Raw genomic sequence first — 21,689 nt, 5'->3', positions numbered from 1 at the left:
TATGAAACAATGCTATTTGTACAAGGCCCTCTACAAAGGTCCCGAAAACGTTGTGGTGCAATACCAACTGTAGCAGGCACAACAGAAATGCTGATAAGCTAACATATGTATAATCAATGTGGGTACTTGTTACTTAGTGAAAAGAGCTAAAGTGGATAGAAGAAGTAAATGGTTGGAATCTATGGTTCTGGGGGGGGGGGGGGGGGGGGGGGGGGGAGCCTTCCTTATTTGAAAGTGTTGCCCTGACACACCCATATGGGTGTCATGCTTCATCATTGGACCTTTTGCTCCTCGTGGGGTCAATGCCCCACGGGCCCTACTAGAAGGCTCTTTGTCGGTGTTTTCTTTTTGTATCAACTGTGATGGTGTATGCGGTTGTGCAGAGCTCAATATTAGGGATGGAGAGTGTGATCTACAATTACCTCAAGGAAATTAGTGCGCTCTGAGTTAGGAAGTGCCACTACTCAGTGAGTGTTACATACTGAACTGTCAAAGTTTCACTATTCAGGTCGACATGTTTCACGGTCTGTCAGTCTAATACATGTTTCTTAGTATTTTTTCAGGACCAAAAAATGTGTTCCTCTACCCTAGTTCAGGGTGGGTGTTACGAGTATCGTTTTATGTAATCCCTGGTTATGACGCATTAGATCCTTAGTATCTATATTATGCTCACCCCAATAGTTATCCATAAATCAACCTAGCAGAAAGGAAAAAAGAAGTGCAGAGAAAAAGAAACTTGAAACATCCAAACAATGTTTGTTTCTAAAATGAGTTCTTGTGGACAACACACATAATGCAAGCCTGATTTCTGCATATTGTCATATCATGCAGTGCCATGCTGTGTTCCCGCAGCCCCACGTTGGCTCTTCTGTTGGTTTGTGCCACCTGTGCCTAGATCACTCATTATTTCATTGTGTGAATGAAAAACATTCATAAAAATGACTACACATATAGAGCCACAAAACAAACATTGTCCTTGTTACAGAATAGAAACGTTGTTCCTATTCTTATTTAGATTTAGTATTGATATTTCTTACCCCTACTTATAGACCATAATGTGCCGTAGGACAAGGCAGGGGACTGCGAGATTATTGCAGTTGCTGCAAAACAAAAATGAGGAGTAGAGGTGCTAAATGCATCAGTTCACCTGCAAAGTACTCGCTCTCCTCTAGGCGGCAACTACCATACTTACAGTTTCATGCACGGTCCTGTAGATGAAGTGCTTGTAGAGTGGGATGCGGTTAAATACAGTGTGCCGTCATTGGTGTAACAAGTCTCACCTGTGCCATGACCCGGAAGTGGGTCCAACATCAGAACGTAGTGCCAGTATGTGTATGACCCCAGTCGTCGGGGCAAAGTGTGGCAGCCATTTTGGAATGGTTTACAATTTATTATGTCTACACCAGTCGCAGTAGTGATGGGACCTCAGTGTAGATTATGTGTGTAGTAAACAAATAGGTAATAGCGTGAAATCTGCTCTCTTTGGATCACGGTGTTGCATGATGATAGTAATCTTCCCATTGAGGTGTTTAGCATAATAGCCAAGCGGGTACAGCGGAATCAACTATCATGAGATTTTATTGTACAACCTGGTATAATGTGAAATAGAAATATAGTGGGTATGTACTCACAAAAAGGGTATGTACTCAAATAAAAACAGGCGACACTTGTTAAATATGTGGTGTATCATATGGTGGATCAGAGATACCCCTGGTCCTCCTTATCATTCATAAGTTACTCCTTGATTTCTCGAATCTGGGGGCAAAATATCCAAGGTGCTCAGATGTGTCATACCTAGAGAGATCATCCCTAGTACTGTCACCGGGACGACCCGCCAGTAGTATTCCTGAATCTCATGTAGGGAATGGGTGCACTTTTAAGGCATTAACATAGAAATGTTCTATGTATTTTCTTTTTGAACATTACATTCATGCCAGGGGGTTTCATCATTCAATTCATGCATGTGACTTTTCAGACGGAACACCCATCATTGTTCTCTTGTGAATAGCGACCACTGATCCCTGTGGTCATTGGCTTCTAATATCATCCATCTAATGTCATCTGGGGTGTGGTAGGTGTTTACAAAATGTGTTGACATTTTAGTTGTGATGCGTTTGCAGCGGATGTTGCTGCGATTTTGGTGTTTATGGGTCTGGTGGTCATGCCTGTATAGCGTAGATCACATGGATATGTTATAAGGTAAATACAATTTCTTGTGTTAAAATTGTTATGTCCTGTTTGTACCTATGGACCCATTTCTCCTAATGTTGATTTCTTTACTCATTTTGGGGATTTTGCATATTGCTCAGTTTTGCATGGATAGTGCCCTCCTATTGGAGGCATTCCCCAGAGGGTCAGTTGGTTGGTTTTCTTCATCTTAAGTGGACCTGTATTGACCAAGAGATCTCATAGACTTTGTGTTCATTTGAATGTGAACCTAGGGTCTGGAATGTTAAGGATTCCGCTCTTAAGAATCGATCACTGTCTTTTTATGATCTTCTGAATCTTGTTGGGTGAAGGTGTAAAGGTCATTACAAAGGTAAGTGGATTGTCTGTCTCCTTTTTTCTGGCCTTCTTGTAAGCTCGTTTGACTATTTTCTTTGGGTAATAACAGGTGGTCAGGTTAGTGCAAAGTTCTTTAGTTGGGGCATCGCATTCGCAAAGGTGTCACAGTTGAGTCTCAAGCGAAGAAATTGGCAATTGGAGGTTGTCCCTAAGTGCCTTGGGATGATGGTTAATGTAGAGTAGGAGACTGTTGCGGTCTGTAGCTTTTAAAAAAATGGTGGTTGGCAGTCCATCCTCACTTTGAGATATAAGTAGATCTTCAACATGGTACTAGTGAAATAAAAGTGTGGATTGAGACTGTTGATTCATGTACATAATGTTTTGCATGTCTCCAACTTGCCATGCCACGAGATCAGTATATTATCAATAAATTGTTTCCACATTCTGATGTTAGCACGGTAGGGGTTGCTCTCTCCAGTTATGTGTTTGTTTTCATAATCTGCCATATAAACGCAGGCTAGGCTCAGCGCAAAGGAGCTGCCCATAAAATACCCTGGACCTATTGGTATATTTGATCCTAGAATTCAAAGACATTTTCTTTCAAAGCTTTGGTGGCGCATTCTACAATGAAGTTGATTGGTGTTGCTAACTTCCAATGTTGTTCAGCCAGTAACTAGGTTTCCATCAACTCAATTGTTGCATCTAGAGGGATATTTGTATGAAGTGGCTCCACGTCTAATGTCACCAACAGGTCGATTTCTTGTTGACACTCCAGATTTTGGAGCAGATTAAGGACATCAGTAGTGTCTTTCAGATATGAGGCTGTTTTGGCAACCAAAGGTCTTCAAAAATTGTTGCAGAATTTGCTGATTGGTTCAAATACAGAGTTGTTGCCTGAGACGATGGGACGTCCTGGAGGTGATGTGGTCCCTTTATGTATCTTTGGCAGAATGTTAAAGTATGATATTTGGGATGTAGAGTTAATAAGAAACTCATACTTATGCCTGGTAATCCATCCCTCTATAGTTGCTTCAGTCACCAATTTGTTGATTTTGGGTGAGTCTGGTAGTTGGATCATTGGTAGGTGGGCAATAATATTACTCATTCGATAATTGTCCTAGACATTTCTCATCATATGAGGAAGTTGACATCAATACTATCGCTCCTCCCTTATCCGCTGGTTTAATGATGATGCTTGGGTCTTCTGTAAGACTTTGGACGGTGTTCCTTTCTTTTAGGGATAGGTTGTTGAATCCAGTGGGATGTTTTAGGGCCCCTACTTCCTTGAGGACAGCTTTTTCAAAGGTGATCACTTCACTAGGTACCATCGCCACAGTAGGTGTGAATCTAGATGGTTTGCTTAGTCCTGAGTACTCAGGATCGGTATGGGATTTGTCTTCGAAAAATGCTCGGAGGTGGATTTTTCTGAAGAATTGGGGTAGCTCTCCATGGAGGCGAAAGTTGTCCAAATGAGGGGTTGCGACAAAATCTAAACCTTTTTTCAGCGTTTCCTCCTCTTCTGTGGTTAATATCCTTTCTGATAGATTGACAACTAGTTTCATAATGTTATTGTTGTGTGACTATTCAACTGCATCTGTGATTTTTGTTGTTGCCACTGGACCATCTTGTTGTCTCTCCTTCCTCTGCCTCTTCCTCCACCCCATCCTCTTTTGAAAAAAGGAGGCTGAGGTAGGGGTTGTTGGTGCATCGGAATATGTGGTTGCATCAGATACATCTGAGGGGTACTGAAGGTTGGCCAGGAATGGGGTCATCTGTTGATGTCCATGTAAAGGTGCCATAGGGTAGCTGATTAGCGGCTTTCGATTCCTTTCCCGTCGGTTACGGATGGTCCCCCAGCTATCATCACTTGAGGTAATACTAAATGAGTAGTCATGGATTCTTCTTCTGAAGATGTGTCTGTTCCCGTGGCCTGATAGTCTTCCTTGGTGTATGGGTAGACTCTTTCTCTGTCTAATTTTTTAAAATATCTTTCTGTAGTTTCGAAATTCTTTGTTGAGCGAGATATTTTTTATGTACGTTCATCTCCCCATTTACGTCCGCCAGTCTTGAGTTAAGTGATGCGATGCTTATTCCTGTTTTAAGCGCATTCTCCACTGTGGTGATCTTAATTAGTAATGCATCTGATAGTCATTTGGCTGTACTAATTATTAGATCCTACCAGTCTCTGGTACATTTCCATGCAAATTTCGACAATTCTCGCCTGAAGGTGATATCTTCAAGGAAGATGCTTGGTGTTATGCTGACAAGGAGACCATTTGGAGAATGTTGGCCCTTAAATATTCCGTCATAATTGAGGCATGTAGAGCTATCTTAACCAGTTGCTTTTTCAATTTAGTGATTGTGTTTGAGTCATCTGTCTGACTACCTGTGGGTGTGAGGCCTTCAGCCCCTAGTAGGGATGGTGTTCTCAAAATTTCTGCAACTAGTTTGTCATTGTAGCTTAATCCCTGGTGATCTATCATGATGGTGGGTTATCGGTGCCTGTATATGTGTGGGAGGTAGTCGTCTAATTTGTGTAGTCACTTGTAAAGAGTTGAAATATTAAGAAAGTTACTATAATTTTCCCTCGGCTGGTCCGCTGTACTTAAGTCATTAATCACAGAGGGGAGGGCGACTGAGAGAAAGATAAAGGTTCAGTACCTGTGCTCCTAAATTAGAATAAAATAATATGTATAATCAATGTGGGTACTTGTTCCCCCAGTGAAAAGAGTTTGAACGGAGAGAAGAAGTAAATGGTTGGAATCTATGGTTCTGGGGGGAATCTTCCTTATTTGGAAGTGTTGCTCGCACACACCCATGTGGGTATAATCTAACATAACCATTAGCATTCCTTAGAAACACTCCTGGAAGAGTGAAGGTAGCATTTAAAATGTAGTATAATCCGGTTTATTCAAAATAACCCAAGCCATAAAAACAATGCAATATTCAAGTACACAACAAAATTAATTGTCTAAATTATGCAATCGTAAAAAACATAATACTTTATAAAAGTTGCAACATATATTGATATTCCAGTTTCAGTATCTGATACTTGTTTTTCAGGGGTACAAGAAAATTGTGCTAGAAACTTAGTGAAGAGACTATTCAAAGTAAACTGAACTGCAGACATCGAGTGATTGAGAAAATCAACAACCTATAAACGATTTGTTAGAAAAATATTGACAAATTATTTGCTATCAGGTAAATTCAAATTGATTAAAAACCAAACCAATAGTACCTTCGACAAGTTGCATGCACGCAGCAAATATCACACCAACTAGTACATTGAGATAGCCCCTCATATAAAAAATGCTGGCATGATGTATAGCCTGCTGCCTGAAAGTATGTTCTCTCCATCACCTATTAAGATAAAGGTTGGTGCTGTTACCTTAACAGCAGGGATATTGAGGGCAATTTCCCTGCAATAGAAGTCATCCAGTGGATTAAGACAATATGAGAACAAACTGCAGCTAGCACAGTACCTTGCATGTTTTAAAGAGTTAACAAGCTGGATAGTAGAGTGTGGACCAGAATGCATCTCACCTAACTAGTGATATTGGCAATTTGAATCTAAATGTTGGTGGTCCAGAACTGGTGTGAAGCAGACTGCTTCCACATTGTGATTGATGATTGCCGTTCATCTACGTTTGTTTACGAGTTGTTACACTAGCAGTGATAATTAATTGGTTATTGATACATTTGTAGAATGCTTTTCACAAGGGCAATGCCTGTCATTTGGACAGTGCAGTCTACACACATAAAAACTTTAAATTTGAGGCAAAATTTCCCATTTAAAATTTGAGATAAATGTATTGATACAAGGGTCTTAATGGGTTAGTGAAGTTGTGATGGCATTTTACATTCATTGGCTTTGGCTCTCAGGCATTCCTGTCACTTCTGAGCAGTCTTTGCATTGCCTATTATTTTTCTCACGTGAGAGGGGTTGGGAGAGAGAATTAGATCTACAGCGACAGGTGTAATGTCCCATTAATTGACTGATTGGTCATTTGGAAAGGGTGAAATTCATGTTCGCATTCAGTACTAAAATACCAATTTGGTTGCCATGCTCAGTGGTGTAGCTGGGGAGGGGCAGCGGTGAGGGCAAGGTAAGTTTTCTTTTTTCTCTTTTATTTTATTCTACCCCATCTGTCACCTAACCCCCCTGCCGCTCATTGTCATCTGTCGCCTCCACCCCCCCCCCTCCTCTTACCTGCACCAGCCGTCACTGGGCGACAAACTCAGGGATCGCTCCAGGTGACAAAATCTCTCGCCACATCACTACCCATGCTGCTTGAAGATCCAGGACTGCAACACTCATGGATATGCAGTGTAGGAATATATCCTATCCAGTGAAGGATTCACCCGAAATATTGAAAGCATTTCTAATCAACTAGATCAAAAAATCAGTTAAACAGTAATATCTTTCCTCCTTACTCAAGAGTATTCTATCATCCAAAATGTGAAGTTCCGAACATCAATGGGTACCCTTGGTCTTACATTAATCTATTGTGCATGCAGGAACTTAAAAGCAGTACTTAATTTGTAATATATTAATTGACATACCAAATGTTATGCTCAGAAGCTGTGGAGGATGCTATAATAGGTCGGGGTGCCGAATTCCAAGGCTGTGTAGTCTTGATTCCACCTCATCATGGCTCTTTCATCCACTGCCAAACACTCCCTGTCCCTTTATCTCACTCTTTCAGGTTCTTTTTTCCCCATGCACTCTTTCGTTTTTTTTGTTTCCTTCTTTCTCTCCCTCATTCTTTCCCTGTTTATATTTCTCTTTTTCTTGATCTAAGTAAAAGCCTGACGAGGAAAAATAAGTGTCGGGTCTAACAAATGAGTGCTATCGGTCCCTCCCACCTATAACACCGGCTCAAATAAAGTACTGCTCAGAAGTGGTCTGAGATGTCTTCAGCAGATAGACCAGGTTGTCGCTTATGCAGGAATGCACAACAGGAACATGCGCTGTGTGAAGTGCCTATAAGCTGGCAGCATTTGTTTACATGACAGACTGAGAAGAAGGTATTGCCACACAGAAGGTTTGAAATAGGTCTATTTATAGTGGTATCAAAAAGGAGGAATATAATTACATGTGGTGAAACTGTCCTAGCTAGCAGAAAATCGGCCACAAAGCATTTAACACCGTCAGCTGGCTGGGCATTGGCCTGGTTAAGTTAATGGCAGTTCGCCACAAGAGGGACCCGAAAATGATATGCAGCAAAGCTGTTTCTTCTTTCATATGTACCAGCATTCATTCACACAGGGTCAACACGGACTAGCATTTACCACCTACACTACTTGTTCTGATGAATATCAGAAATAATAAGCAAGTAATCAGCTTCACCGTACCCACAAACACAGGATTTAGGAAACATACAAAGCAGAATTGCTCCATTAAAAAAGTTATTCAAGAAAATACTAAATATGCACAGCCCTAGAATCCATATGATTTTTCGCTTACTTTAAAATCCATACAGTATATTATAGGTAAGAGGCTTGTAAATACATACAATAAATTTGTTGTAATATTGTGTAGTACACCCAGGAACTTAAATTAATGTCTAGTAGAAAGTAAATATTGAAGAAATCTAACTGACACTTTGGTTTCGATAACGGGTCTGATACATTTGGATAATCTCAAATATTTGTGTATTGTACCCATGTTTCGCCAATATAATGTGAGTACAAACACATGAATTTTGTCTGGAAGTGTTGCTTGATGTCTAATGATATTTATTGACTTATTTATCTGTTTCTTTATTTAGCTGAATCTTAATGAGGGATTGGGGAAATTTAATTTTACCTGCAAAGCTTCATGAAGCTTGTGAACTACATTAACTTTTACCTATGAATGAAAATTCACTCACATATTTATTGTGGAAGGATTTTCATACAAAATATTTCTACAAGAGATTTATTCTGCTTCTACATTTTGTAGCAAACCATATTTGGAGGATTTTCCTTCACGCAGATTGTTGTAAAGTTCACAGTCTCCACATTGGTTGAGAAGATAGCAAAGCTTTGAAAAAAAGTCACAAAGTTTGTCGAGTAAAAACGTTGAATCTTCTGGCTCAACAGAGTATGAACAAATTGTTAATAGGTACAGGTTTCCTATGGAGAAAAACAGAATTCAAGGAAATTATAGAATACTCTTAGGAAAGAGGGGCATCTTAGATCTTTTTTATGATAAATCTCAACCTGCATCGATTTTTAATTCAAGCAATAGTTATAAACTCCATTCTCTAGACAGACATTGGAGGATTTTCAGTACCATTATCCTATGTAAACATGTTTAGAACATGTGTTTCGTTTGTAAGGGAAAACCACTTGCAGTATGGAAGATACCATTTCAAAAGTTCATGGATTGCATTCATTTGGAATTAAAAGATTGGACATAGAGAGCTGAAAGTTTTACGTAGGTCTACCACATTTCTTTAAATGTTGACTGTCATCAAACTTTGAATGATCATAACAAGTGTGGTCTTCAACAATAGTTTGTTGGAAAAGGCGCAGGAAAGAGAGTGGAGCAAATGCAAGACTGAAGCTCATGTGGTTCTTCAAATCCATGGCTGACCTATTTAACGAAAAAAACATGTTATGAGTAATTTAAAGAATGTATAAATTGTTAACAGGCTGTTTGGCATTTCATGCAGCGTGTTACAGTTTAAGATAGTGTTAAACCAATCGAAAGGCTACCTTGATATAATCACTTAAATAAACTAAGCAATTCTAACATTTAGTTCTTTTATGCACAAGAAGGCCAAGTGTTAGATCTCCTGTCTGATTTACAGAATGGGCTATCAAAGGAGGCACCGAGGCTTAAATCCACTAGAGGAAGGAGGTGGGATACCTACCATATGGGTATAGTAGTAGCAGCCCACTGCCACCTAGCTCACTAAGGCCGGGAATCTTTGGCACTTTCAAATATGCTTTGAGAACGTGAATTCACCCAGATCTATGCCTTAAAACATATATGTTTACTATAAAAATGATGATGCTTATGTGTGCTTTCACATATGCCCTTGTGCTTTATTACTCATTTGCTATGGCATTTATATATCAGCTTCAACACTATCAAAATCTTAGGATTTCTGCACATCTACAAGCATTTTAAATGTACTGCAGTCCTGTAATTCTATGTTATACAATTGCCCATTTGCTGTACTGTGTTAGTAAAGCTTAGCCTCGTGATGAGGTTGGCACAACAAAGCCAGGATTCTAGAAAGTTATTGTGTGAGCTCCTTTTAGTACTTCTTGTATCAGTGTGCAAAGGCCTTCTGACATTCCTTCCCACAAAAAGAGATTGGCGACATCTCTTTAGTTGCTATCTTTAAGTTTCTATTTTATCATGTGTTCTTGCCACTTTTCTCTTGCATTGACAGAAACATTATAAAACTGTGTAGAAAGTGTAGAGATGTTAGTATTACATGCTCCGAATGATCAAGGGTGAAGCTCTGGTCTGTTAAAACAGCAATGTCTTTATATACTTTTTGATTGCCTTCTAGCATTTTTCATTAACTACATTACACTTTGTAGGCTATCCCAAGTATTCTGTTTTCCATTACAACTTATTGCGTATATATGACAGGGGAGAGAAAGTACTGAGGCTCCTAGTCCTAATGGGGGACCGCAGATGTTTTACCATCAGCTTTATGGCAAGAGGACAAACAGATTCACTACCACATTCCACGTCAACCCAACTTTAAATGATTGCATCCTGTAGTCTTACAGAGGAGGTACTAGTTGGAAGCAACCCTAGTTGGAAATGGGGAATGTTCCTCCTCCCTCTACATTTCGAGAAAGGCACCCACTCTGGATGGCTGATTGGGGGTGGGGGTATTTTCTACCAGCAACTTTAGAGTAAGGGACAAATATGTGGGGCCTGGCTCAAATGGAAAGCCACCAACCATGCCTCAACAAAGATTCATTATGTGGATGGGCACACAAGAAAGTTGGCCCTTTTTATTGAAAGTTTTGTTTGCTTATTAGTTATTTGACATAATGGATAATTACCCTGCACCTATCTTCTGTTGTCCCTCTACATGTGTAATCAAATAATGCATCTATTGTCAGTCCAAGCGTCATACTTATATAGTGCCATCGTGGCTTTTCCAAAGCCAGGGGTTTTTACCTGATATGCATTATGTTATAGATTTCCAAGTCAAACAGGATGAAGTGCAGGGAAGAAGTTTACCATAATTATGCCTTTGTTTCAAGGAGCTTGTCCTCGGCACTCCATGACTCGGGTCTCAGGGAGATATCAGAGAAGGAGCTCAGCTTGGCAATATCTGCTTGAAGGGCATCCGCTGACCACTTTCCTTCATTTCCTTCCCTATCAGCTGAAATTTAAAAAAAACAGACACGTTCATTCAGATGCAACTGAAATAGGTGAAAGCAACAGAAAGTGTTATACATCAATGCCTAGATGAAGAATCTATCCAAAGCATCATAGAGCGCTCGTAGGGTATCTTGGTGGGGAAATGAACTTTGAAGACACCGTTATGGCACATGTGCCAACAGTTTAGTCATATGAACAAAGAAAGATTTTTTTCAAAACTTTTGTTCGATTAATAATGTTGAGTAAGTAAAAGAGGATGTGACGTTATGGCCAGAGCTGGCAACTTTGGAGAAGGAGAACCAAATTCCAGTCTCACGTTTGCTCAAAATCCTGTAATTCTGGGCAAATAGTTCACCATCCCCATGCCTAATAAAATGACTGCAACCTGTGTAATTGGTGCTCATGTAAAGTGCTCCAAAACATTCGGGTCAAGTTCACACTACATAAAACTGAAAAAAATGAACCTGCAATCTGGAAAGCGCTTCCCGATCTAAAATCGGTGTTTGCTCCATAATGGCAATAACCATCTGTAGTGAAATGGGTTCTGCCCATTTAAACCAGCAGGATTTTTGCTTTTTGGAATACCCGTTTTTGAACTTTTTACTGTCAGTGAGCCTCACAACTGGTGTCTCACCCACAGTATTCACATGGTAAACAGACTGTGCACGTTTACCGCCAGCGACCGCTTTTTAAGATAAGGCTGCTGAGCGGCAGCAAGGGGCACTACGCTGATTACATTTGGGCATGTGTGCACATTTGTGAGGGCTGCGTGTATGAGACTACCATTGTGCACAGCCCAGTAACTGTGCACAGGTAGCCTGGAGCAGAGGGGACTCTGCAGGCTTAGATATTGGTGGAAAAGACAGTGGAAGTGATGCCAGCTAGGGACAGAGCTGAGGCTCCCACTGGAAATGTGAACAGTGGCTTCTTGATTGCACCATTTTGTATTGTCCCAGTATGCTGTGCAGGAAGGTTGGACTAGGGGTGGAGAGGTGATGTGGCACCCCAGGATTGTCTAGGGGTGCCTGGTTTCTATAATTTTCCACCCCAATTTCAAACCTCACGCACAAGGGAGAGAGGTTGTTGTTGGAGTTGGACACTGTGACTGGATGATGGCAACACCATGGAAGTACAAACCTCCTGATACCCTAATGAGCTAAGCACTCTGCCTAGAGTGGATCCCAGGACCAACGGGTCTCTCAAGGACCAGGGAAGCTGGTCCCTTACACCCCCTAAAGACCAGTTGGAGGAGGAACTGGACTTCTTGACCCAAACAAGAGGAGGGGAGCACCAGAGGAAAAGAAAAAGAAGAAAGGCTGGGGCAGGGAGCCAGTGGAACCAGCTCCCTGCACAGTGTGCTATCAAAAAGGCTAGGAAGCCTGTGGAACGGGCTGTATGTGTCTAGGGCTCACCACCAGGGGGAAATGAGGCCAAGAAGGGGGAGGGAACACCCATGATGGGCCAGTGCCAAGGGGTTGGCATGAGCTACAATACTAATTAATGAGCTCGGGAGGGAGCATGCATGGGCCACCCCCCACCCCAGATGATTCCAGCCCCTGAGCCGGTTCATGTACTGGGGGATACAGGACCCATTCTCTGGGACCCCGCTGAGACAGAAGACAGGGGGGTTTCATTGCACCCCCCTGAGAAGTGCTCGGGATCCTATTTCCAAGCCCTGATGTAGCAAGAGGGGGGGGCACAGTTGCACCTCCCCAACAAAGAGGAAATGGACCCACAACCCAATCTACAGGCACCCGGCATGGGATCTAACAGGAGAAGCACTGCCGCGCTATCCTCAACGGTGGTGGGCTTGCCCCTGCTCCCCGTGCCTGTGACTGCGGAGTACAGGATTGCCACCATACAAAGAAAACGCTGCCTTCATAGAGCTGGCATGGGAGAAGCAACCTGCTGGCTCCCGCACCCGCAGTAAAGACGGCCGGCCGGGCATGAGCTGACAAGACAGCTGGGATTGGGTTCCCCGAGCTACCCCCAGTGTAAAGGCAAGTTAAGGTGCCCAGACAGGACTGGGAACCCCCAAACAAATAAAAAAAAACAACACAAAGAAGTAGCGGGTGCAAATGCCCGCGCAAGAAAAACAGAGCAGAGGCCGCAGCTGCTCATTGTGTGGTCATGCTACCGCGAGGGAGTGTCCCATAATGACCTGCGGGCTGAAAAAGCCCAAAGTTGATTGGTTTTATGGCTGCAGATTTTGTGGCCTAAAGTGGTTAAAGAATGACACAGGCATGTCATGTTGTTTCATAATATTTTATTCCCAAATATTGTTGATAGTAATTTTTTCATGAATGGTACAATGCTTTATCACTAATAATAATTGCAGATGAAACATGGCTATCAATGTCAGTGAGCGCAGGAACTTTTTTTTAACATGTGAATCTGGTCTTTAAGGGCCATATTTACAAGCCCCTGTCACCACCCCGATGTCACTTTCAGTGACGATGTGATGACGATAGGGACCTTGGCTTATTTTCAAGGCAGTGTTAAGCTACTAAACGTTGCTTAACACTCTGCCTTGTAAATAAGACACCCTTTCAGCGTGAAAGGGGAGGGCAATGGTGTTGCGATGGGCGTTCCACCGCAACACCCATTGATTTTTACAGTGGCTCCTATTTACAAGGGCAGTGTAAATAGGAGGCAGCGCCAAAATTAAGACCAGGGACAACCTGGTCTTAAACAGTCCAAAGGAGGAGAAATGCTTTATTTCACCTCGTTTTTGCTGTTTCCATGTGTGCTGCCTTGTGCAGCACTCATGAAAACAGCAAATTGCCTATGATTCTTTATGTGCAGGATGGTCCCACTTCCTGCATGTATAAAATGATTTTTAAAAAAATGTGTTTTGCAACTTCTCAGTGTGCTGCATTAAGAAGCACACATAGAAGTTACAAAAAGGCATTTCAAGATTGTTTATGTGAAGGATTGAGGGCCTTCCTGCACATAAACAATCTTCCCCTCAACACAGGCACCCTTGCACTATGGTGCAAGGGTGCCAGCGTTGGCAGCTAAAGTTAGCATCAGTGCAGGGAAAAATGCAGGGCTGCACAATATTTTAGTAAATATGGTGCAGCCCTGCATTTCTAAAATGACGAAGCGTGTCATTAGCCTTCTTGGCTTAACAACACGCTTCGCTACTTTATTGTAAATATGCCCCTTAGTGTGGTAACATTGATAAAGCAAATAGGCCTGCTTGATTTAACGTGACACCCCGTTTATGGTTATGTGCTGTATTGTATGGGAGGGGATGCTGTGATTTATAGGATCATGACCCTTTAAGGGTCAAATGCAATGTTCGCCAAGGCATTTCCACCAGTTTTATGCATATTTGTAAATAACTGCATAGAATTAGGTAGTGTGTGTGTAATAAATGTTCTTTTCCTTCTCTAAAGTAAAAGCACAGACTGGGCAAACATTTATTGAGTGTTATTATTACACATCAGTGCATGGTGATTACTGGTCCACACCACCTCCCCTAAGTAGGCATTGGACTGCTCTGCTTCGCTACCCTAAGGTAGTCAAGTTCTACGATGGGGTGCTTGATTCCCAGCGAGAGGGTAATTGTGGACCTATTACTTGTGCAGGCCTCACATCCTGCACAACTAATAGCCTGGTTTCCTTATATCATCAGTCGAACATTTGTTGAAATTAATCGACTTTCACAGGCAATTTTCCACCCCGGTATGCTCTGAGAGTCACTCCAATTAAGAGCAATAGTACATGCCTATTCTTAGGAAGATGTGGAATGGAATCTCCTACACAATCGTGTGGATGTAGGGAACGGGATTCTGCATAGAAAAAAATCTTTCCCTGTGGAGAAACAAAAAAAAGGTTTTAACATGTGCATGCACTTCAGAGTATCAACTCCGCATACAGACGTGCACAATCAATGAATAAGCATGTGGATACTTCTGGGTGGGTCTGCAACTGTCACAGATTCTTAGTAGTGTGCCTGGAACTCTTTCTGTATTCCAAAAAAGATAGGAACGACACTCTGAATATTAGTATAAACATACAGAAGAAAGGGGTAGAAGTCCTAAGGGCAGCTCACAATCTAGCATATACAAGTTGGCGACTGGTTTGAGAGCTGCCCTTCATTTTGCGGTGCAACTGATATGCTGATCAGTCAAATTAAAAAATGAACAGCAGCAGGAGTTGGCAAAATTTCCTGTATAAAAAATATTCATAATGCACATGGGATTTTGCAACCCCTGTGAATGACTATGAATACAAGAATACAGGCTTTCAAGGGAAAACAGACAGACCTCCATCCCTGTGTTCATATTCTCTGTCCCTAATTTCTTTTTTTAACAGCTAGTGTCCCTTAAAGAGGCATGTTGTTCCAGGCAGGAAAGATTTCAGGTGCAGTGGTGTTGGAGCAATGTTCAGAGTGGAGGTGCTGCTGTCAATGGTATCTCAGTGAAGCCATAGGGGTTGTGAAAAGTCAAAGGGTTTCATGAAGTGAAGCAAATGACTTGCATCCATTTGGCCGAATAATTGTGGGTGAACCGTGTGCGTGTCCAGTGGTATATTTTGAGCACATTGCACTAAATAATTTAATAATGCATGGCGTACTAGGGTACTGCTTAATATATAAAGCACATTTTCCATTGAAATTGCCATTAAATGTGCATTCACCATGCAGCTTTACTGCTAAACCCAAGTTTTGCACAAACAAAAACATGCAGAAATAGTGTCGGTGCATTCTTATCATTTCTGCATTGCACAAGTAAAGTGTATTGGTTTGTTTTGATCTGATTAAAATCTTTGTTTCCATCACACCTCAGAATTACAAAATAAAGTTCCTCATTTGAAGGTTCCTCTTTCTTCTGATACATTTTGAAATAGTTGTAAAGTTCATTTACAAGTATTTACATTTTGTTGTGTGTCAGAAAATATTTAACATCCTGCAACCTTTCCTTTCATACTTCTTGTACCACAAAAGAGTTTGGTGTATGTAGGTCTAAATTTTAGTGTTTTACTCTAAAAAGCTATTTTGAATTGGATCCAACGCATCTCTTGGTCCGCACGCGAGTGAGCAGAAAGTAGATAGTGACCGCCTACTAGAAATATAAAATGGAGGCGAGAGAATGAACTATTAGTCGACAATTCACCCTGTGTGAATAAGGGCCAGGAGTGGGAAAATAAATCTGTGTGTTAAGGATATTAAACTCTGTCTTTAACCACTACACAAAGTAAAAATAGCTTTCAATGTAGGCTTCAGGGGTTGGTAATAATTTTAGAACGTTTGTAGATGGTGATCAGCATCAGGAAATCACAAAAGTAATTGAGCATTAAACTAACTTGCAGTAAAAAAGAAGTGGTAGCCTAGAGCAGCCCATCCACGGCATGGTGAATAGGCCCAGGCTTGCGCGAGTGAAGGAAACAATGAAGCTCACTCGAGCGAAGAGTGGTGACCAGGAAGTACTGTGATGAGAACTACCAGTGTTAGAAAAGGTTCTTTATCTGAGCTACATGGATCAATTTTTGCTCTGGGAGTTACATCAAACGATTTATGGCACTAATTTGTTATGTATTTATACTGGACAGATGAAAAAGCGGTTACTTGAGATATGTAATGGAGCTATTAAGCCATAAACTGTTTTATAAAAAGAACCTGTGGCACAACAATGATGAAACTTCTGTAGCACAACACAACATACAATGACATTACCTAACCTTACCGAACTAACATTCCAGGATATAGTGTACAGTATCATAAACTAACATAACATAACACATAACATAACATAACATGCAAACAGCATAATAAGTCAAGTAAAACCTGGACTGAGAATCCGGATTTTCCAGCACCTAGCCCTTGTCTTGTTCCTAAATTACTACCTTCATGAGAGAATAAAAAAACCTCACATCTGTTTCTTAAACCTGCTGAAGATAGTATCACGAGACGCTTCCAACCTGACCACCTGACCGTTGTCACTGTCTGCACCCCAAATCATGTCCTTTATTCTCACTGTTAGATCCTCGTTCAGAGAGCCAGGGGGCAAGCAGGAGGAACTGGGCCCAACCATGGGAGTTGAGGCCTTTAACTCCTGCTGTATTGGGGCCTGATCTACTATGGGGTCTGAGTAACTGGGCCAAGTATTCCAATGCCTCAGGGGAGATAGATACAGGTGGTCAAACACGAGTTCACAACTTGAAATATGCTCAATAGCAGCAATAAATGATTGCCCAATCAAACGCTTTCTGTTATGACAAAAATAGTATTTATATATGATCACAAAGTGAAACATGGCATACACATGTCCCCTAAGCAGTCCACTCAGTCCACTTCCATTTCACTAGTGGTAATGGTTATTCCCATTCCACTATAGGTGACATTCAGGTTAGAACCCACTAGCAGTCTGAGCCTCAGGAGTCCCACTCCAACGCTGTTAGAACAGTGAAACGTGTTCCAGTGTCGAAGCACTATCGGGCCCTTCACTCAATCTTACCAGCACTAGCAAGGATTGTCTGACCATAGTCTTGGAGACTATCTCTCGTAGGCATGGCGGCTGCATCATCTGCCACTGGTGAGTTGTATTCATGTACGCCTGCAGAGAACGCGGCTGGTCATGTTCGGCGCTCCTTCGATGCAACTGTAAGTTTCCTTTGGTGTTCCCCAAAGGTGGGATGGAGATTTCAGCTTCTTCTGTTTCTGGTCCATAGTCGGGCTCTAGCCTACGCAATCACTGCAGCAGCCTCTCCTTGTGATGATTGCTTTAAACAGGCTATGATCCTTGTCTCTTTCCAGTGGCCGCTATCTGGCATACAGGGTCACAATTCCTGCTCCTCACTCGGGCAACAGCCCGATCGGCACCACAGCAGGTTCCTCTTCATGGCAGCCCCCTCTGGCATAAGGGGGCACTGACTTACACAGCCCATCAGGCGATGGCCCAATGTGCAAGGCAAACTTCACGGCAGGCTGTTCTGGCATATGAGGTTGCCAAGTTACACTCCAAACATGGGCTTGGCTGGGATGATGATCATAGTTATCATTACAGTAGCCCACACAGGAATACATGATCACGACATGAAAATTAACATGGGCAATGACCCGATCGGTGGGGCGTAGGTTTCCTCACTACAGGGATCCACTTACCAGGATCCCCAAATGGACTTCGCTCCCTCTAGCTATCTGCCCTTCCTCACAGGGAACACAGATCTTAGCAAGCAGGCAGGTAGTGGTTCTCCAGCCTCCAGGGAAGGTGGTCTTGGATGTCCCTGTGTGATGTACGCTCACACAGATGGGAGACAGGCAGGCCTTAGCCTCCAGCCCTGGCCACAGGCAGACATCTTGCAGAACTGCCCCTCCACGCATAGTCGACCCAGTATCCAGCTACTTGACAGTTGACAATTTTGGGGGCCTTAAACTTCACTTTTTATAGTCCATTTCCAGACAACAGATGTGATTTCAGGTCTGAGTCTTTGAAGTTTCTGTTGGGTGTCAGATTCCTTTCGAAGAACCGTCTGTTTCCCTGACCATGCTTCCAGAAAACAATCTGTTACTGCTAGAGCAACTCCAAATCTGATATCCCCACAACATAGGTGATGGGAGTGACTAGAGGTTCTCAGCTGGCTGTCAGCCACTGTGATAGGTGCATCAGAAGGTTACCCCAGGGCCTCTGCCCTTCTCTTTATGATTCTCATGTCATCCCCATCTCCTTCCTGTGATGCGACCAGGAGCCTTTCAGTGACATCTCTCCGAATCACAGAGCACCCTTCGAAGCGTGCAGGAGAGCCTGGCTCTCCTTTCTCCAGTGTGTGCCACACCCAGCCCATAGGAATGCAGCAATCTGCAAATCCTCTACATCTTCATACTGCTCCAGTCAGCCCTGTATCTCCCAAAATGGAACCCAGAATCTTCAGGGTATTAGACCATTCACAGGCACACATACGCCCAGCACATGCATGCAACACATATGCACTGCACAGTGCTACGTACTACCTTGATGTCAGCCAAGGGTGAGTTATGCACACAGCAGTGGAACTTTACGTGAGTGAGCATATTTGCCTCACTCCAGTGACACAGGTAAAAAGGCCTATTCACTTCTAATGATCACTTCAGCGTATGCTGCCACCACCAGGCTCATGTTGATTAACTTCTGACAAAGACTGTAGCCTTTAACCACTATGAAGGTAGGGCTTTGGTCACCCCTTCCAGTCCAAAATGTCTAATGTGAGGCCTATGTCATGGAGCACACACATGATCCATGTTCAGCCTTGACAAGAAAAATCAACACTAGGGACCCAGACATTGCAGTTGAGGCACTAAAGGCAGGGCTACACATGTGTTGCCATGCCAGGGACTTTTTCCGTCCCAACGTTCACTTTAGCTTCTGTTATACTTAGCCTCCCTGAGAAGCCCTTATCACATGTGAGAGGTTGTGCTATACAAGCATTATTCATTATAAGAAAGGTCTCACTTTGCTGGATATACAAAAGATGTTTTAATATAAATAACCAAGAAAAGCTGGGAAAAATGTGTAGTTGGCGAGACTCAACAAAAGAAGACGCTAACACTGACGCTTTTAGGTTTAAAGTAGGTACACCCTTTAGAAAAAATAATTTTATTATTGGCCATAATGCAACGCATTAATGGCCTTCTATTAATGAAGTCTCCAAGGGGCTATTGAACCAATAGCCTTGTTATTGTAAACGAAAATAGCGAGGTACTGACACAATGCATGCAATTCTACTTCAATTTTTTCCATCCTAATTATCCCAGGCCAGCGACCGGCAAATTCTGCATTGATTTTTGCACTGACCAACAGGTGCAAAAGTATAATTGTCTTTGTGTTGAATTTACACACTGGGATGAGATACTGAAATTCTAAAAGTATACATTTGGTATTTTGGTACCCTTCTTTCTAGTCTACTAAATCTCAGATGTGGTAGGGGAAGTGATTCGCCTGTTAAGTCCGCTCCACATTCAAATGTCTTTTTTGGTGCTCCTATGTGGAAGAACGCTATGGTGGTCCATTGACGACCAGTCCTCACTCTACTTCGAGATAACTTGTATCACTCCCCCCCCCCCCTCCCCGACCCACAACAATCTTTAAAAACAGTCCATTAAATTAAAACTGCGCCTTATACTTAATTCAGTTAATTAGTCGTGTGTGGGTTTTATACTGGAGAAACAGAGACGAGTAGCTTTTGGTAATTTCACCTAAAAACAATGGCAGTCATCTGCTGGTCGACATGTTATTGTCCGATGACGCACGTCTTGGAAAGGTGTGCGTGTTGAGGGAAGCCTGGAGAGGGCAGATATCTGAGGCTGTCGGAATGATCGACAGCTTGACTCGCATCTGTGGAAATATTTGCCTTCATAACAAAAACAATGGAAAGGCCTCTTGGCGAACACGGACGTGAACAGAAGCGCTCGTCATCAAGGCTTCCAATGCCCTTACTGGGTTTCAGTCACGAAAGAGAATCACGCACAGTCAATGAAACACTCGGGTCTCTTTTTCTCTTTCATATGAATCAGATAAGCAGTCACTTACGCAGTTCAGCCTCTCAGTTTCGAATGCTAAATACAAAATATTTACAGAATAGGTAAAATAATACAGCTCTTTCTGTCACAACACGCACCACTAAAACTGCTGCTGGTCACGCGCAACACCTGTTGGCGTGCGGTCTGTGTTTACCTCATGCACACAGAAATGGAACACTCTTTCAAAGATTTTGCAATTAGGTAACACTGAATGAGAACCCTTTCGATGCTCATGACGGAACGGTTCCGTCATGAGCATCGGTCGAGCTGTGTTCATGACGGAAACGTTCCGTCATGACCAAGCCCGTTTTCATTAGGGCCCAGCACCGGTGGTATATCGGGGCCGCACGGATGAAGGTGTGGGCATCTCCTCTTAACTGACTTATACACTACGGGCCTGATGTATGAAAGAGTTGGGTTCACCCATTCAGTGTCAATAGGGAAAGCGTTTGCACCTTAGGGGCATATTTACAAGGGCTTTATCTCTGCTTTTTTGGCTTACAAAGCCAAAAAAGTGGAGATAAAACCAGCGTCCTATTTACAAGAGGGTGCTAACATGCATAATCGCATGTTAGCACCCTTTTCCCCAACGCCTCCCTTTGCATCTCCATTGAGATGCAAAGTGGGCGTTACTGGGCGTACCCCAGATGGACTACCTTGCAAATATCGCTGATGTTTACATTGCGATATTTACAAGGCATCCCACATGATTTTAGCACACATTAGATTTTGGCGAAAATGGCAGTTTTCGCCAAAATCTAACGTCTGCTAAAATCCTGATTTAGCAATCCCTAAAATAGGGGTGGATTATGCTGATATGACCCCCATGGGTCGTATCAGCAAGGTTATCGCCCTTTTGCAGAGAACATTGCTGGAAAACCAGAGATGTTCCCTGCAAAAGGGCGATGACCTCGCTATCTCTGGAATTTTTATCGCCCTGGAGTAACGCGTTATTAATTACACGCTACCAGGGCGATAAATACCAGAGATAGCCTGCACGGCCAGCGATAATTATCGCTGGCTGTTGTTAATATGCCCCTTAGTTCTTAATACAAACACAGCATGGCATTGGATGTGACTAGCAATAAACTCTTGAAATGCATGCAAAACTAAGCGTTGCGTTAATGACAGACCCCACTAAAGAGTATTGCATAGTTTTCCGGCAAGTTACATTCACAGAGTTACAGTGTCTATTTGTAAAACAGATACTAAGTGCATTAGATGCTGTAACAGATACTAAGTGCATTAGATGCTGTAACAAAGTCTCGCTGTTGTAACAGTGGGTAGCTGCTACTAGAGGCAGACAGGTTGATATCACAGTGCGTACTTAATGTAGCA

General features: G+C 42.4%; 1 protein-coding gene across 1 annotated transcript in view; it reads right to left on the bottom strand.

Moving 5' to 3' along the window:
• Nucleotides 1–5,384: 5,384 nt before the first annotated feature.
• LOC147672110 (uncharacterized) overlaps nucleotides 5,385–21,689 on the bottom strand; it is a gene marked incomplete at its 5' end in the record, with an annotated part of 100,454 nt that continues 84,149 nt past the window's right edge. Inside the window, 2 exons of the mRNA XM_086948029.1 lie at nucleotides 5,385–9,085; nucleotides 10,706–10,850. Of these exons, the coding sequence (XP_086804155.1) occupies nucleotides 10,711–10,850 (140 nt within the window). The remainder of the gene's footprint in view (nucleotides 9,086–10,705; nucleotides 10,851–21,689) is intronic.

The sequence above is a fragment of the Lissotriton vulgaris genome, unplaced genomic scaffold (genome assembly GCF_964263255.1).
Source record: "Lissotriton vulgaris unplaced genomic scaffold, aLisVul1.2 SCAFFOLD_2108, whole genome shotgun sequence".
NCBI classification, from domain to species: domain Eukaryota; kingdom Metazoa; phylum Chordata; class Amphibia; order Caudata; family Salamandridae; genus Lissotriton; species Lissotriton vulgaris.
The sequence above is the reverse complement of the archived record's forward strand: the minus strand, read 5'-3'. Positions and strand labels throughout refer to the sequence as shown.